Below are 12,686 nucleotides of genomic sequence, written 5' to 3'. Positions count from 1 at the left end.
AGGTGAACAAAATCAGCCCAAGGTACAGATTACATCAGCAGTTATTTGGTCCTCACATTCACTTTACGCAGCGAATCTTTTCATCTTTATAAATTTGGTCCTCACATTCACTTTACGCAGCGAATCTTTTCATCTTTATAAATTTCATAATTATAGTACCCTTCACATATAAATTTATGCATACAAAAAGCAGGTAATTATTAATTGGGAGTTACAAATCACATATTTATTATATCACTTTTTATATACATTACCCTGTTACTGCAAGAAAGTGAGCACTTATCAAATAATAAATCAATGAAAAATATCAAAGTTTCATCTCTGTAGTCAAAAGTTTAATGTGACAATTAGGAATGCAGTGAAAACAGCCAGTCTTGTTCAATGTTTCCAATTTTAATGGGTGTAGTATAAACCTTACAGAGTGAATTAATGCCTCACCAGGAGGTTACACATCACAAAGATTACAGCAGGGATGGGTTACTATCATCTGTGGTCTATGCCCATGAGGACATTCAGAGGAGAGATCGGGCTGTTAATGCAGAAACAATTAAAATGCAAAAACCTCCACCTACATGCAGTTAAAAGAGTTTTGTGGCTCAAATTTAAGTGTGTTCTAGTGACTGCAATATAGAGATAATATTATAAGTATTCCAATGTAATATTTTTGCAAAAAATTTAAAAAATGGAGACAAGAGTGAAAACATTTAGGTGAAGGCTTAAATTTATCAATAATTTTATTGATTTTCCCATAGATGTGGAACACTTCTACACCAAGACAAAAACAAAACAATGACGCATGCTTCACCAAGCAGATAGGGAACACACATGAACACGTTAAGTGTCTCTATTTTTCATTTTTAATATAAAGAAGACCTTGTAACAAATTTCATCACATGATCACAAAATATGATTCCTTTTCTCTATTTACAGTTTCAAAGACAAGTAAAAATTTCATTATTTAATGAAAAAGCTGACAACAATACTCTGTCAAAATCATAAGAAGCTTGAGTCCCATCAAAGTGATAGCAAAACTACCCCAGTGTTCATTTTTGGCCCATCTTAAAAAGAGTAAGACTTGCGAATACAACTATTGCATAAATCACTGATGGAATAACAAATTGCTTCCACACATAATACAAACAGAATGAGTATAAAATTTAGTTAGTTGCACATTAGCAATAAAATTTCTGTAAAAATGCTTTCTGGGAATACGAGTAATAACAAAATTGATTAATAATGGCAGGGCATCTTTCATCTGGTGTACAGCAGTGACTTCATATAGCACCCATTCAATAAATGATATATTTCTACATATATGTATATGAATAAAAACAAGGTGAAATTCAATTGTGGGTCATGCACATTACAAACATATATATAATATATATATAAAGTATATAAATACCTCTAGAAATTAATTATTCAATGGTTGGTTATCATCATATTCAAGAAAACATTGGTTTGTACGTGACATCAGACAAAAGTCCAGCATTAAACCCAAGTATTCAGACTACGTTTTGGATACCATCCTCAGTAACTGAAGTTTCACTTTGTTCACCAACAAAACACCGTTGTTTGTTAAACACTCACTGAAATAATTTTGTCTGAGAGGCCTCGGGGGTGGTGAAAATGCTTAAGAAGGTGGTGTGACAATAAGAGAAGGAACTTCATTTCTTAGTTTGACAGAGGGCAGAAAGAGTGATTGTTCACATCACGAGGCTTTATTAATGCACAGTTAACACTTTTCTGGAAATTTCCAAGCCAATGCCTGCATGAACAGCTTAAAAAATCTGCCCTGAGATGTTTCGGCTTGCCTTTGGAGCACACAGTGCCAAATTACTTTAAGCCACTTCTTTCTCTGCTGAGTGCACAGTAGTTGTCCATTAATTCTATAACACTTCACTGGAACTATGACAATCCTATAGGACAAAAAAAAGGAAAAACAACTGTATTATTAAAATATTAATGCAATAATGATAGTTATAAAATCTTAATTCGAATTAATGTTTCCACAAATCAATCAACTTTTCCCAACACAGGAGCAGGGCATAATTGCACATACTATGCCATCTCACTGCCTATCAGCGGGAAATGTATTTTGGAGGGCACAGATTATTCACCATTCATTAACCCTCTTAGTGCGGCGGGCCGATATATCGGCTTTCGTATCCCTGGCGAAAAGTGCGGCGGGCCGATATATCGGCTCTTGCGTAGGCTTTTGTTTAAATCGTTGTAACTTATGGTTTTTTCTTTAATAATTTATGGTTTTTGTGCTATCGATAGGCTGAATTCCACAGAATTACGTAAATTTTTTTAAAATTTTTTATTAGCAATTTTAAATGCTTTTAAAAAAGTATATATCTTACCACAATTTTTCGTTCAGTTTTGTACATGTCGGGAGGCTCTGCCTAATTGTTTGCTCGTTTTTTTTTCTGAGTAGTCTTTCCACTATGAAAAGCCACTGAAAGGCTACTAATCTGTTTTCATCTGTAACCTCTTGAATGTGTTGTGGTGTCGTGGTGTTGATATATACCTGCTTATTCAGACTTTGTTGAGACGATGGAAATGAGAGCACTGCTTTGTAATCATTTTGGTTTCTCTTGCTGTCCGTCGTATCTAATCAATTGCACTCTGTGTAATGGATTACATTGTCAGCAGTTCTCTGTGAGTTAGAACTTAGTTTCTTTCTGCCTTTAGATTGTAAGCACATTGCCGCAGTCTCAAGGAAAGGGGAAAAGTCCCAATTTGACTCAGTGAGATCAGCCTTTTCAACAAAATCGAACTATGCAGAGGCTGACAAAAAAATTTGTACCTCACTGGTTTTTCGTTATTTATTTATAATATTTTCTATATGTCTTTTTGATTCTTTATTATATTTAAATATCGTAGTTTAATTGAAAAATGTTTTTTAAAAAATATTATTTTTGTGTCTAAAAATCGAAATATTATTGCTAAAAAAATATTCTTCAAATTTATGATACTGTAATAATTACATTTATTATTCAGATGATGTAAATGTATTACATCATTATTAACTACAATATTATATTTTAAAATAAAAAAACTGCATATGGATATCTAAACAAATAACTTCATAATGTTTTTTTTCCTAAGGTGATACATTTTCTTAAATTACACTTCGCACTTCTCACTAGTACCCCTGAAATCCCCCCCGCACTAAGAGGGTTAAAATTAAATGATAATGCTTTAAATCATTTGTATGTTTGCATGGTATATCCTTATTATAAAACAAGAAGAAAAATCAGTTTAATGGGAGTAAGAAAAGTACAACCATGCAAATAAAAGAAATTTCAATTCGTTTAAATTTAGTGGTTTACACTGATAAATTATTTTTTATCGCCAAATATGGATAGGATTAATTTCCAGTAGAAAAAAATATATTGACCTCCCATTGATTTCACTAATGAATGTATTAAATTAAAAAAAATTAGCGAATGCAATACTATTATTAGGGAAACCAAGTCCAAATAACAATGCCAACAGCAAACACTGAATTGAATGTGTCCACATCAAAGGAGTTTGTAATTTTCCACAGACTCGTCAGTGGAAAATGACAAACTCCTTTATTATGGACATCACACAATTCCATGAAGTGAAGCCTGAAAGCATAAAGTATAAGAGTTAATAAACAAGGGTATACTATATTCTTTTGGGATTACCTACAGTGTAAACCTGGCAGTAATGATGCAATATAATATGAAATCGAAGTACAGCAGCCTTTTCCACCCTGTTCCACTCTGAATAACTGGAAGTAACCTTGTTAATAGAAACAGTATCTTTCACTACACTGTATGGCTGATTATCAACAGATATAATTTTTGCTAGCAACTTAGCCCTTGGATCACTAGGGATGTAAACCTGCTAGTGATCCAAAGGCCGAGATGATTACGAAAATGATATTTTTTGAAAATTAACCATGCAGTATACTGGAAGATAAAGGCTTCTGTACTTCGATTTAATGTGTGGAGTCTTGATGTATTATTTTGACTAGAAAGCACTAATGTGCTTTTGGGATTCACAATCTTTTCGAGAAAGCAAAAAGTGAGGTTAAGATCTTCAAGAACTCCACCCATCAATCACTAAAGACCGTGGACTTCCACTGCAACTAACAGCTGTATGAGTATAACTGCACATTTAACAAAGATTCTCATGGACCAAAAAATCTTTACCTTGATGTTATTTTAGTGCCAAAAGTTTCACATTGTGAAGATAACAGGTTAAGGCATTTTTGGTTAAGTGTCTGAGAGAGAGGAAAAAGCAGGCATAGCTTTTTATATATATTTACTGTTCTAAGAAGATAAGAGTATGAAACCAAACAACAGACAATGACCTGCCAGTTAAACTTGGCAAATTGTAAGTCATTTTAAACATTTATGCCAAGCATGTGTGGGCAACAAAATGCCAAAAAAAAACCTGGATGCATGTTAAAAGAGTTATACCGGATGAACCCACAAGATGGGATTCTAATCCTAGCAATGCCAAGCAGCAGCATATACTAAACTTCCAACAGAGCTTTCACGTGGTGCCCAGCAATTAAATGGCTTCTGATTCCAGGTTTGAAAGGATGAAAATTTGTGTCCATTTTTCGTGCAAACCAATTTTATGCTACTTCGTATCCCTTATGTAATCCAATGGATACTGCTTAACTCATACCCTCAAATATTTCAGCATTTTCCCAAGGAGCATAGATATTATAGATATTAATGGGTAGACAATGAATTAATAACAAAAGTATGTGATGGGTTACCTAGATAAGAAAAACCCCTTGTGGTAGGGAGACAACCCCAAATGTATACTATTAGCTAGATAGCTTGTATGTAGTAAAATTCTTATTAATTTTACTCAAGTATTGGATCAGCGGTAGACTTTGTAAATCGAAACATGCTCAGTTTACCTACAGCAATGATTGCGTTATCTCCCGCAGTTTCTTTGGAATTTGTCAAAGGATAAACACCATAAGTGTTTAAAGTTGGCTTTAACCTCGTGGACTGTGGCACGTCGCACACGAATACGAATGCGTGACATTGTATGTACGGCATTTCGTCACAACATCTAGTTCCTTTAAAAGCTCCAAAATTTCAGAGTTTAAGAGGACGCCTCGGTAGCTTAAGTGGCTAAAGCACTCGACTGGATATTGACGGATCTGGGTTCAGATCCCAGTCAAGGCGAATGATTTTTACACTCTGAAATTGTTGCATTGAAATGCACATTAGCGGATGACTCCGTTAAAAGTTACTGTTGCGGTATCTCCCGCAGTTTCTTTGGAACATGATACTACATTTAAATTTTGCTTTTGCCTGAGACAATCCTCGGGCAAGGCCTATATAATGCTATGGGAGGCTTATTAAGAGTTTGCTCATTCTTAGAGCAGAGCTAGAAGATGGTTTAAAATGTTTTTAGGGGGAAATAATTTCAGGAAGGTGGGGCTCCAGTCACTGCTCTGGTGGAAGTAAACATTAACACCACTGCTTATATTGTCAGAGAAAATCATTTAATAGCATTAGGAGCAATATTAGAAATATTCAAAATGAGAGATGTTTGCACATGGTGGTTTAAGGAAAATTCACGGCTAAATGGTGATTATCTTGCAAAAAACAGCATGTTCCTCATCCTTTCAAAAGTCCAACCCCCCATGAGACTTTTTTTTCTTCCCAATGTGAACAAACGTCTTTGTGGAAAACATTTTTCATCATCAAAAGCAAGCACAGGCAAACTGAAAATGTATCTATTTGCTTAGGGGGCCAGTGACGTAAAAATGGGCATCAAATGAATGAAATCTTCACCACATACACATATTTCACTGAAAATCAAGCTAATTTTACGACAACCCCAAATTGAACAGCTCTAAAATGTAACTTTGTATTATTTTTTGTTCCTAAATTTCTCTCTACTTAACAACATAAATGATTTCTAGATGCCAGTCGTGGAAGGTCCTGTTTGATAGCAGAATGTGCTACAGTGAAAGCTAATATTTTATCACATTATAAGTGAATTAGGCAGTCCAAAGGGATGAGCAGTAATTGGTAATTATTAATTTTTTAATATCACTGGTTGGTTGTTTGAGGGAGAGCAGAGGAGGGTGTTGCTTATTTGTTTGGGCATGGATTGACTTGTAAATATATCATAAACTCTCTACAAGTCTTGGCCTCCAATTAACATGCGTTTGGGTTAATTGCATCTCCTTACCATACTAAATTGTACCACCAAAAGATATTGATTTCAGCCTTGTGATTATCCTATTCTGGACTATATATTCCACCAACAGATGAAGACACTGGCATGGCAAGAAGAGGGGATTGACGAACTGTGCCCAACCAACCAAAAGGTTTAGGATGAGAGAGATGCCATCCTATGAGTTAGTCAGCAGGCATTACTGAAGGAGTTAATAGACAACCTGTTGAGAGGTTTCCCCCACCCACAGTTACAGCCCTTCCCCTCATACACTCCCAATCTAATGACATAACTATGGAGAAATAGACTCCATGGAACAGAGCCCACTTCTCAAATTCAAAGTCATTACAAGACCTCACAAACAGACAAACTGAAATGATTAATTAAGGCAAAATGGGGGGAGAGGACTGTTCCATATTTGTACCTGGAAGGCAGCAAATGGTGAATTTAGGACAAGAAAACTACTTCTGGCTTAGAGAACCAGGTCTTAGCGTACATATGAGGAGCGTCAAACAGGGTGCTTGCCTACCACATTTCGTTTTGGTGCTGTGTAGTGTTATTGCTGGGTGCAGTGCTGCGTAATTGTTAATGGGGGAGGCGACCAACAACAGAGAGAATTTGTGCCATTAGAGATAGGTGGGTAACTAATAGGTAGGGGTAGGATTTTCCATGAATTTATGTTATTTATTTATAGACTTAATTGGGCGAGGTTGAGACCTATGGTCCCTTCATCCACCTAACCCTTACATTGAAGACAATCGCATACAACCAAGCCCTAGATGGAGGAAAATCCACCTAGGCGGGAATCGAACCCGCGACCTCTGGGTTGGTAGGCAAGGACATTACCCCGCCGCCACCGGGGCCGGCAGGGGGAAGGGTGAAGGGAATCCTGACTTCGACATAACCCTACTCTGAATTAAAGACATCAAAGAGTCTACAACATTATGTCCCATTTAATGGATGGTGTATTCCACTTAAAGTGCCTAAATACAGGGCCCAAGTGAGGATTGGGATGCCTCTGAAAAATTCTGCCATCATCATCGGGAATCAAATTCGGGCTCTAGGGGTGGACAGGCAGCTCATTAGGCACTGTGCCAGCCTGATTCCAAAGAGGCTATATGTGAATTAAAAGATCCTTGAAAGTGCAAACAAAGAGAAAGCATGTGTGACACAAATAAATGTAAAATGATCATCTAATATTGTATTTAAGAGCTCATTCGTGATTACATTTGTGCACAAATATTTTCCATAGCCAAAGAGTAAATATTTCTGAAAAGCATCACTTCAATAAACTTGTGCTAATGATAAATGACCATTTCCAATCATTCCATTTAGGCTCATTCAACATATATCCTGTGAATGGTCATTAAGCTTGTGTATGCTGAAATTGGACTCTGATTTGATAAATACTAAACTAAATGGACATTCTATAAGGCAATCAAATAGACGCAACATGCAAAGAAACTTTGTGCCACTCCTGCTCTTGGAGAGAGAGGTTCCTCATTCTTCACAATCCTCCTTCCTCACCTCATCCTCTTCTCTTTTTATGCCTCTTATGAGGAGTATCTCCTCATTGTTGTCAGCTTTTGCTCCCTGTCCTCATTCAAAGAACTGTGAGAGAGACTTCAACAGTTACTGTAATAAGTCATCAACTAATGTGCAACGAAATGCAAAAACTTCAATAGGGCAAGTGATTTTTAAACTTTGACACTTCTGCATTTTAAGGCAGATTAGCAGATGACTCAATGAAAGTTACAGTCACAGTATCCGCCGTAGTTCTCTGAATTTGTCCGAGGTAAATACCTGTGTTTAAATGCTAGCTTTAAAATCTTGGACAGTGGCAGCAACATGCTAGACTACGATTACTTGTGCCATTGTATGCACAGTATTTTTTCATTACATCTTGTCCATATGAATATGAGTACTCCAAGAAAGGAATCAAAGAACAAAGCCTAGAACAAGAAGAAGGAAATAGGCTGGAAATATCCTTCCTACACAATAGTTCACTCAAGATCACAATTGAATTAAATGTGAGGAGATTGAATTACAGAGGGCAGCTAAGGATGAGTTATGAGAAATTGGCAATGAAAACTGCCATTGCAAGGAGGGAATGAAGAGATTGCCTGGCACTTAGCGGAGCTGCTACAAAAACCAATCCTCAGATTGATAACATGTGATAATGATGTTTGGCTAAAAAAAAGTTTCTTTTTCAAAATATAATGTAAAAAACCTTGAATTACAACCTGTCAGATGAAAATTAGTTGAATGAAGAATAGATATGGCATCATCATCAGATTAGAGTGGAAATGCAGGAATAGAGAAATAATGATTTTAAAAGGTATTTCCATTATTTCAAACCCAGATAGTTTGTGGGCTACATTATTTTCATCACTTCAACCTAAAAGATGGGGTTTTAACTGTCAATAGACATGTTTGCAACAAAATTGCTAAACAAAGAGACGTTTCAGGCGTGATATGGTGGAATAACATAATTGATTAAAAATTGGCAATATTTTCCACAATATATTATTTTGTGGAAAGTATTTCCAGTTTTTAATTAACAAACTTGCTGTTTTACATAATGGCCTAGTGATTTTGTGGTTTTATTCTACCATTATAAAAAGATGGTCTTTAGAAAAGTTGAAAATATGCCTTCATGAGCATACCTGCAATTTTATAATTGTGATACCAAATGATTTTTTTACACTTAATCAAGGGGCATAATTTATTAATAATGTGGGGAGGCCTTTGACAGGAGGCATGATACCTCAAGGCCTCAAGTCCATTGTGCCAACCCATGCCTGCCTTCAACATTCAGATCGGACAAGAGTACCACAGTTATGGGGTCACCCATTCAACCTCTGCCCGGGCCCAACATCTCTTAGATTCAATGGTCTAATGTCTGTCAACGTAATGTGGCAAAGCTATGCGTCTAGGGGCATGGTAGTCCAGTGGGTTAAGTGCGGTGCAACAGACCAGAGGGTCCAGGGTTGATTCTGGGAGACCTAGGGCAATTTCAACTTCACTTAAGCAGCGTGAATCACTCTTCGGCAAAGCTGGGTGTCAGCGACCTCACTGGAATCAATTAGCCTTTGGGCGGTTTGGTTAGTAAAGTGTGGTTTGATAATCAGCCGGCAAAACTTGGCAGTTGCTTTCTGGAGCCAGTAAAAATACTGTCACCAGAAAAGCAGCAAATAAGGAGAAGCAAAACCGGAGAGTATGCATCCTTTGCATTAAACATGATATAGAATATTTTGCCCTAATACATTTAGTTCCTGAAATGTTGCATGTAATCAGAGATGCCTAACATCTATGCCACCATTTTAAAATTAATTTTTTTTAGCTGAAATAAATATAATTCCACAATTGGATGGATATGGAGTGCAATAGTAAATTTGGTCATCAATCAGGATAGTCACTTCCAAAATTATCAATAACTATTTTGAACTTTTAAGAAATAGAGATGCCTTCATGCTGAAGTTGCCGGCCTAGGCATTATGTAGTTGAAGCCCATAACAGGGGTATTTAGGATTATGCTTTTCCACTGGATATAAAACAAACCACTTTCCAACATTTTGACTCACTGTGCCATCAATGTGAACAATGCTATCCCTTTCATTTTCTTCAACATATACATAATCCTTCAAGGATGGAGGAAGCAAATAGAAGGGGGGAAAGGAATGTCCAGGCATGTTGCATGGGGGAGGGTATAAGGTTGATTAAGTCACTTTAAGATTATTCTGCGAGAGTTTAGGCATGATGGCGTTGGGGGAAAATCAACGAGAGAGAGAGAGAGAGAGAGAGAGAGGATGCTTGCTGGGACAGGCAAGGTCTTTGGGAACTGGATGGTATCCCTTTTCTGCCCAACTTCTGTAAATACACCCACTACATAAACCAAAACACAAAAATTTTGACTTAGTGCCTGGTGATGGCTCAGTATGTTGAAATGTGTGTTGTAAAATAGAGCAACATTTTAGATTAACGGGAAAAAGGCACCCCCACTTATTTCAAATTAAAACTAACTCACACCCTACCACAAAACCCAGGAGCAAAATAACAAAAACAAGGCATCTTGAGACAGTATGCAATAGCCATGATGTCTCTCATAACTGACATTAGCAACAGGTAATTAAGCTGGGGCTAAAGTCACGGCAGAAAAGGGTAATCAGTACCATCTCGACTCATTCAATGTAAAAGGCTACACCTATGTACAGTAGCCATGGATGAAAACCCTGAGTTTCTAGTGTTTAGAGTACGGCATTTAGCTTTAGGGTTTACTTGCTCAAGACATTTAGCACTTCAAATGCAAAATGGTAAACATTCTTTACGTTACAATTTCATTAGTTATATGCACATTTTGTGATTAGTGATTTGCACATCTGAAGTGACCACAATTTGGGGAGTACCAAGAGAGAAGATATTTTTAAACAGAGTAATCTTAAAGTGAGGGCAAAGAACATTGGATAAACTATTGTCACAACTCACCTTTGCAGACAGAAAGAAGGTGAAATGTAGGTGGATGGGACATACAGTCCCAGTTGCTATGCTAACAGCACTTGCGTTTTGACTGCTTAGATGTCCTGCTTCTCAAATTGACTGTATCACTACTCTGAATCGCTTGCCTTTCTTTCCTTTCTTTCTTTGTGCGAAGGACTTGTCTTGTAACTGCCATGAACATCTGAAACATTAATATTGAAATTATAAACTACTCCATCAAAGGGAAATAAAACTATCGGGGTTGAAGCTTTGGTTTGCCTTTCTATCATGTGCGAAATGTTCTTTGAACAAGACAAGAGCACTTCTAGTGTTAATACTTTGTCCAAATCAGTGATAATACTTTGACCAAAATAATTGCAAAACAAAGCCAAATGAATTTCTTAAATATTAATTTTCCGCTAGGCGAATATGAACGTATGTGCGCGACGGACAATATTATTAGGTACCAATTGAATTAGTCTCTTTAACAAAGGCAGGTTTAAAATCACAACAAAGGAAACAAGATTATGTCGTAACCTATTATGACACAGGCACGATTCCAATTACCTTCAGTTTAAGCATTCCATTAATTCCTTCAAACATGTCTTACCTCTTCCACATTAAAATTTTCTTTAGCACTGGTCTCAAAAAGTTGTATTCCCATTTGATCAGCAAAACGCTGTGCATCTTCTGTTAATACGACTTTTTTGTCTGGAGCATCATTTTTGTTGCCCACTAAAAAAACACGAAAACGTTAAGTCATTTATACATAATTTCACTTTTCAGAGGCACCAACTGAAGTTCGTTCATGGGATAAGCAACAAAAGAAATGTTTTACAATGAACAGCACACTCACCTAATATCCTATTAACAGCATCACAGTTCTGCTCAATTTCATGCAACCACCTCTTGACGTTTGCAAAAGAATCACCATTTGTTACATCGTATACAACTATAACACCATGAGTCCCTCGGTAGTACCTAATAAATAGCACAAGAAAAAATTATTGTCAACTAAAGTCGGGAAAAATACACAGAATAAATGTGTCAAATTATTCCTTACGTGGACGTAATTGTTCGGAATCTTTCTTGGCCAGCGGTATCCCATATCTGTAACTTTACCCTTTCACCATCAATCTCGACTGTTCTAATCTTAAAATCAACTCCAATTGTGGTGATGTAATTACCGGAGAATGTGTTGTCTGCAAAACGAACTAACAAGGAACTCTTACCAACACCTGTAAATAAAAAAACAAGGTTCAGTATGAATATAAGGCTTTCACAGGCAAATGAGTCACAGCATATTTTATATATGATGTAAACAATTGAAAAATATGGCGGGTACATATTTGCGTTGTGTCCTTTTATGATTATCCGCTCTCCCATGCGAATTCCGCCATAATCTATACGATAATTATAACATAAATCGAACTTTATACCTCGGTTATTTGGAGGTTAAAATTAAAATTATGCACATACCACTTTAAAACATTAGCCCTAAAAGTGAAAAATAACTTGCACAAAATAAATGAGAATAGGGACCACAAAGTTTCGAATCATATACTAAACAGATGATAATGCGGCGGCTTTAGTATCTAATCATTAATTGCAACCGCCTACGAATTTCAGTCCACCGTATTAACGCGATAAAGATATTACCCGAAGCCAAAAGAGAAATTCTGCATCAAATTGAAGTTAAAAATTAAATTACACACCTGCTTAATTAAATAAATGTGAAACTAAACATTTCGAGCTTAATGGGTGGGATGGGCTGACTTCAAACGAATTCAATTCAGGTCACTATAAAGCACTCACCACTGTCTCCAATTATGAGCAGTTTGAATAGGTGATCATATTCTCTCGCCATAGCAGCAGGTTGAGTAAATAAAGTATACCTAAAACTAAGAGAGTATCTTATACGAAAATAAATTGCAACAAACTGCTAAGAAGCAGCAGTAAAATGCTGTGAATACAAGTGAATCATCCCACACAGCCAAAAGCTTTTCCACTAACGTCGT

General features: G+C 36.4%; 1 protein-coding gene across 1 annotated transcript; it reads right to left on the bottom strand.

The window, feature by feature from the left end:
- Positions 1-372: 372 nt before the first annotated feature.
- Rab35 (RAS oncogene family member Rab35) lies at positions 373-12,681 on the bottom strand. The gene is made up of 6 exons (XM_071592486.1): positions 12,484-12,681; positions 11,732-11,906; positions 11,525-11,649; positions 11,279-11,403; positions 10,678-10,870; positions 373-1,919 (listed from the first exon to the last, which is right to left on the bottom strand). The coding sequence occupies exons 1-5, from the start codon at positions 12,533-12,535 to the stop codon at positions 10,739-10,741; spliced, it is 609 nt and encodes a 202-aa protein (XP_071448587.1). The 5' UTR covers positions 12,536-12,681; the 3' UTR covers positions 373-1,919; positions 10,678-10,738.
- Positions 12,682-12,686: the final 5 nt, after the last annotated feature.

Source organism: Hetaerina americana, unplaced genomic scaffold (genome assembly GCF_022747635.1).
Source record: "Hetaerina americana unplaced genomic scaffold, ioHetAmer1.1.p SCAF_5, whole genome shotgun sequence".
In the NCBI taxonomy this organism is placed as follows: domain Eukaryota; kingdom Metazoa; phylum Arthropoda; class Insecta; order Odonata; family Calopterygidae; genus Hetaerina; species Hetaerina americana.
This window is presented reverse-complemented; position numbering and strand designations above follow the sequence as displayed.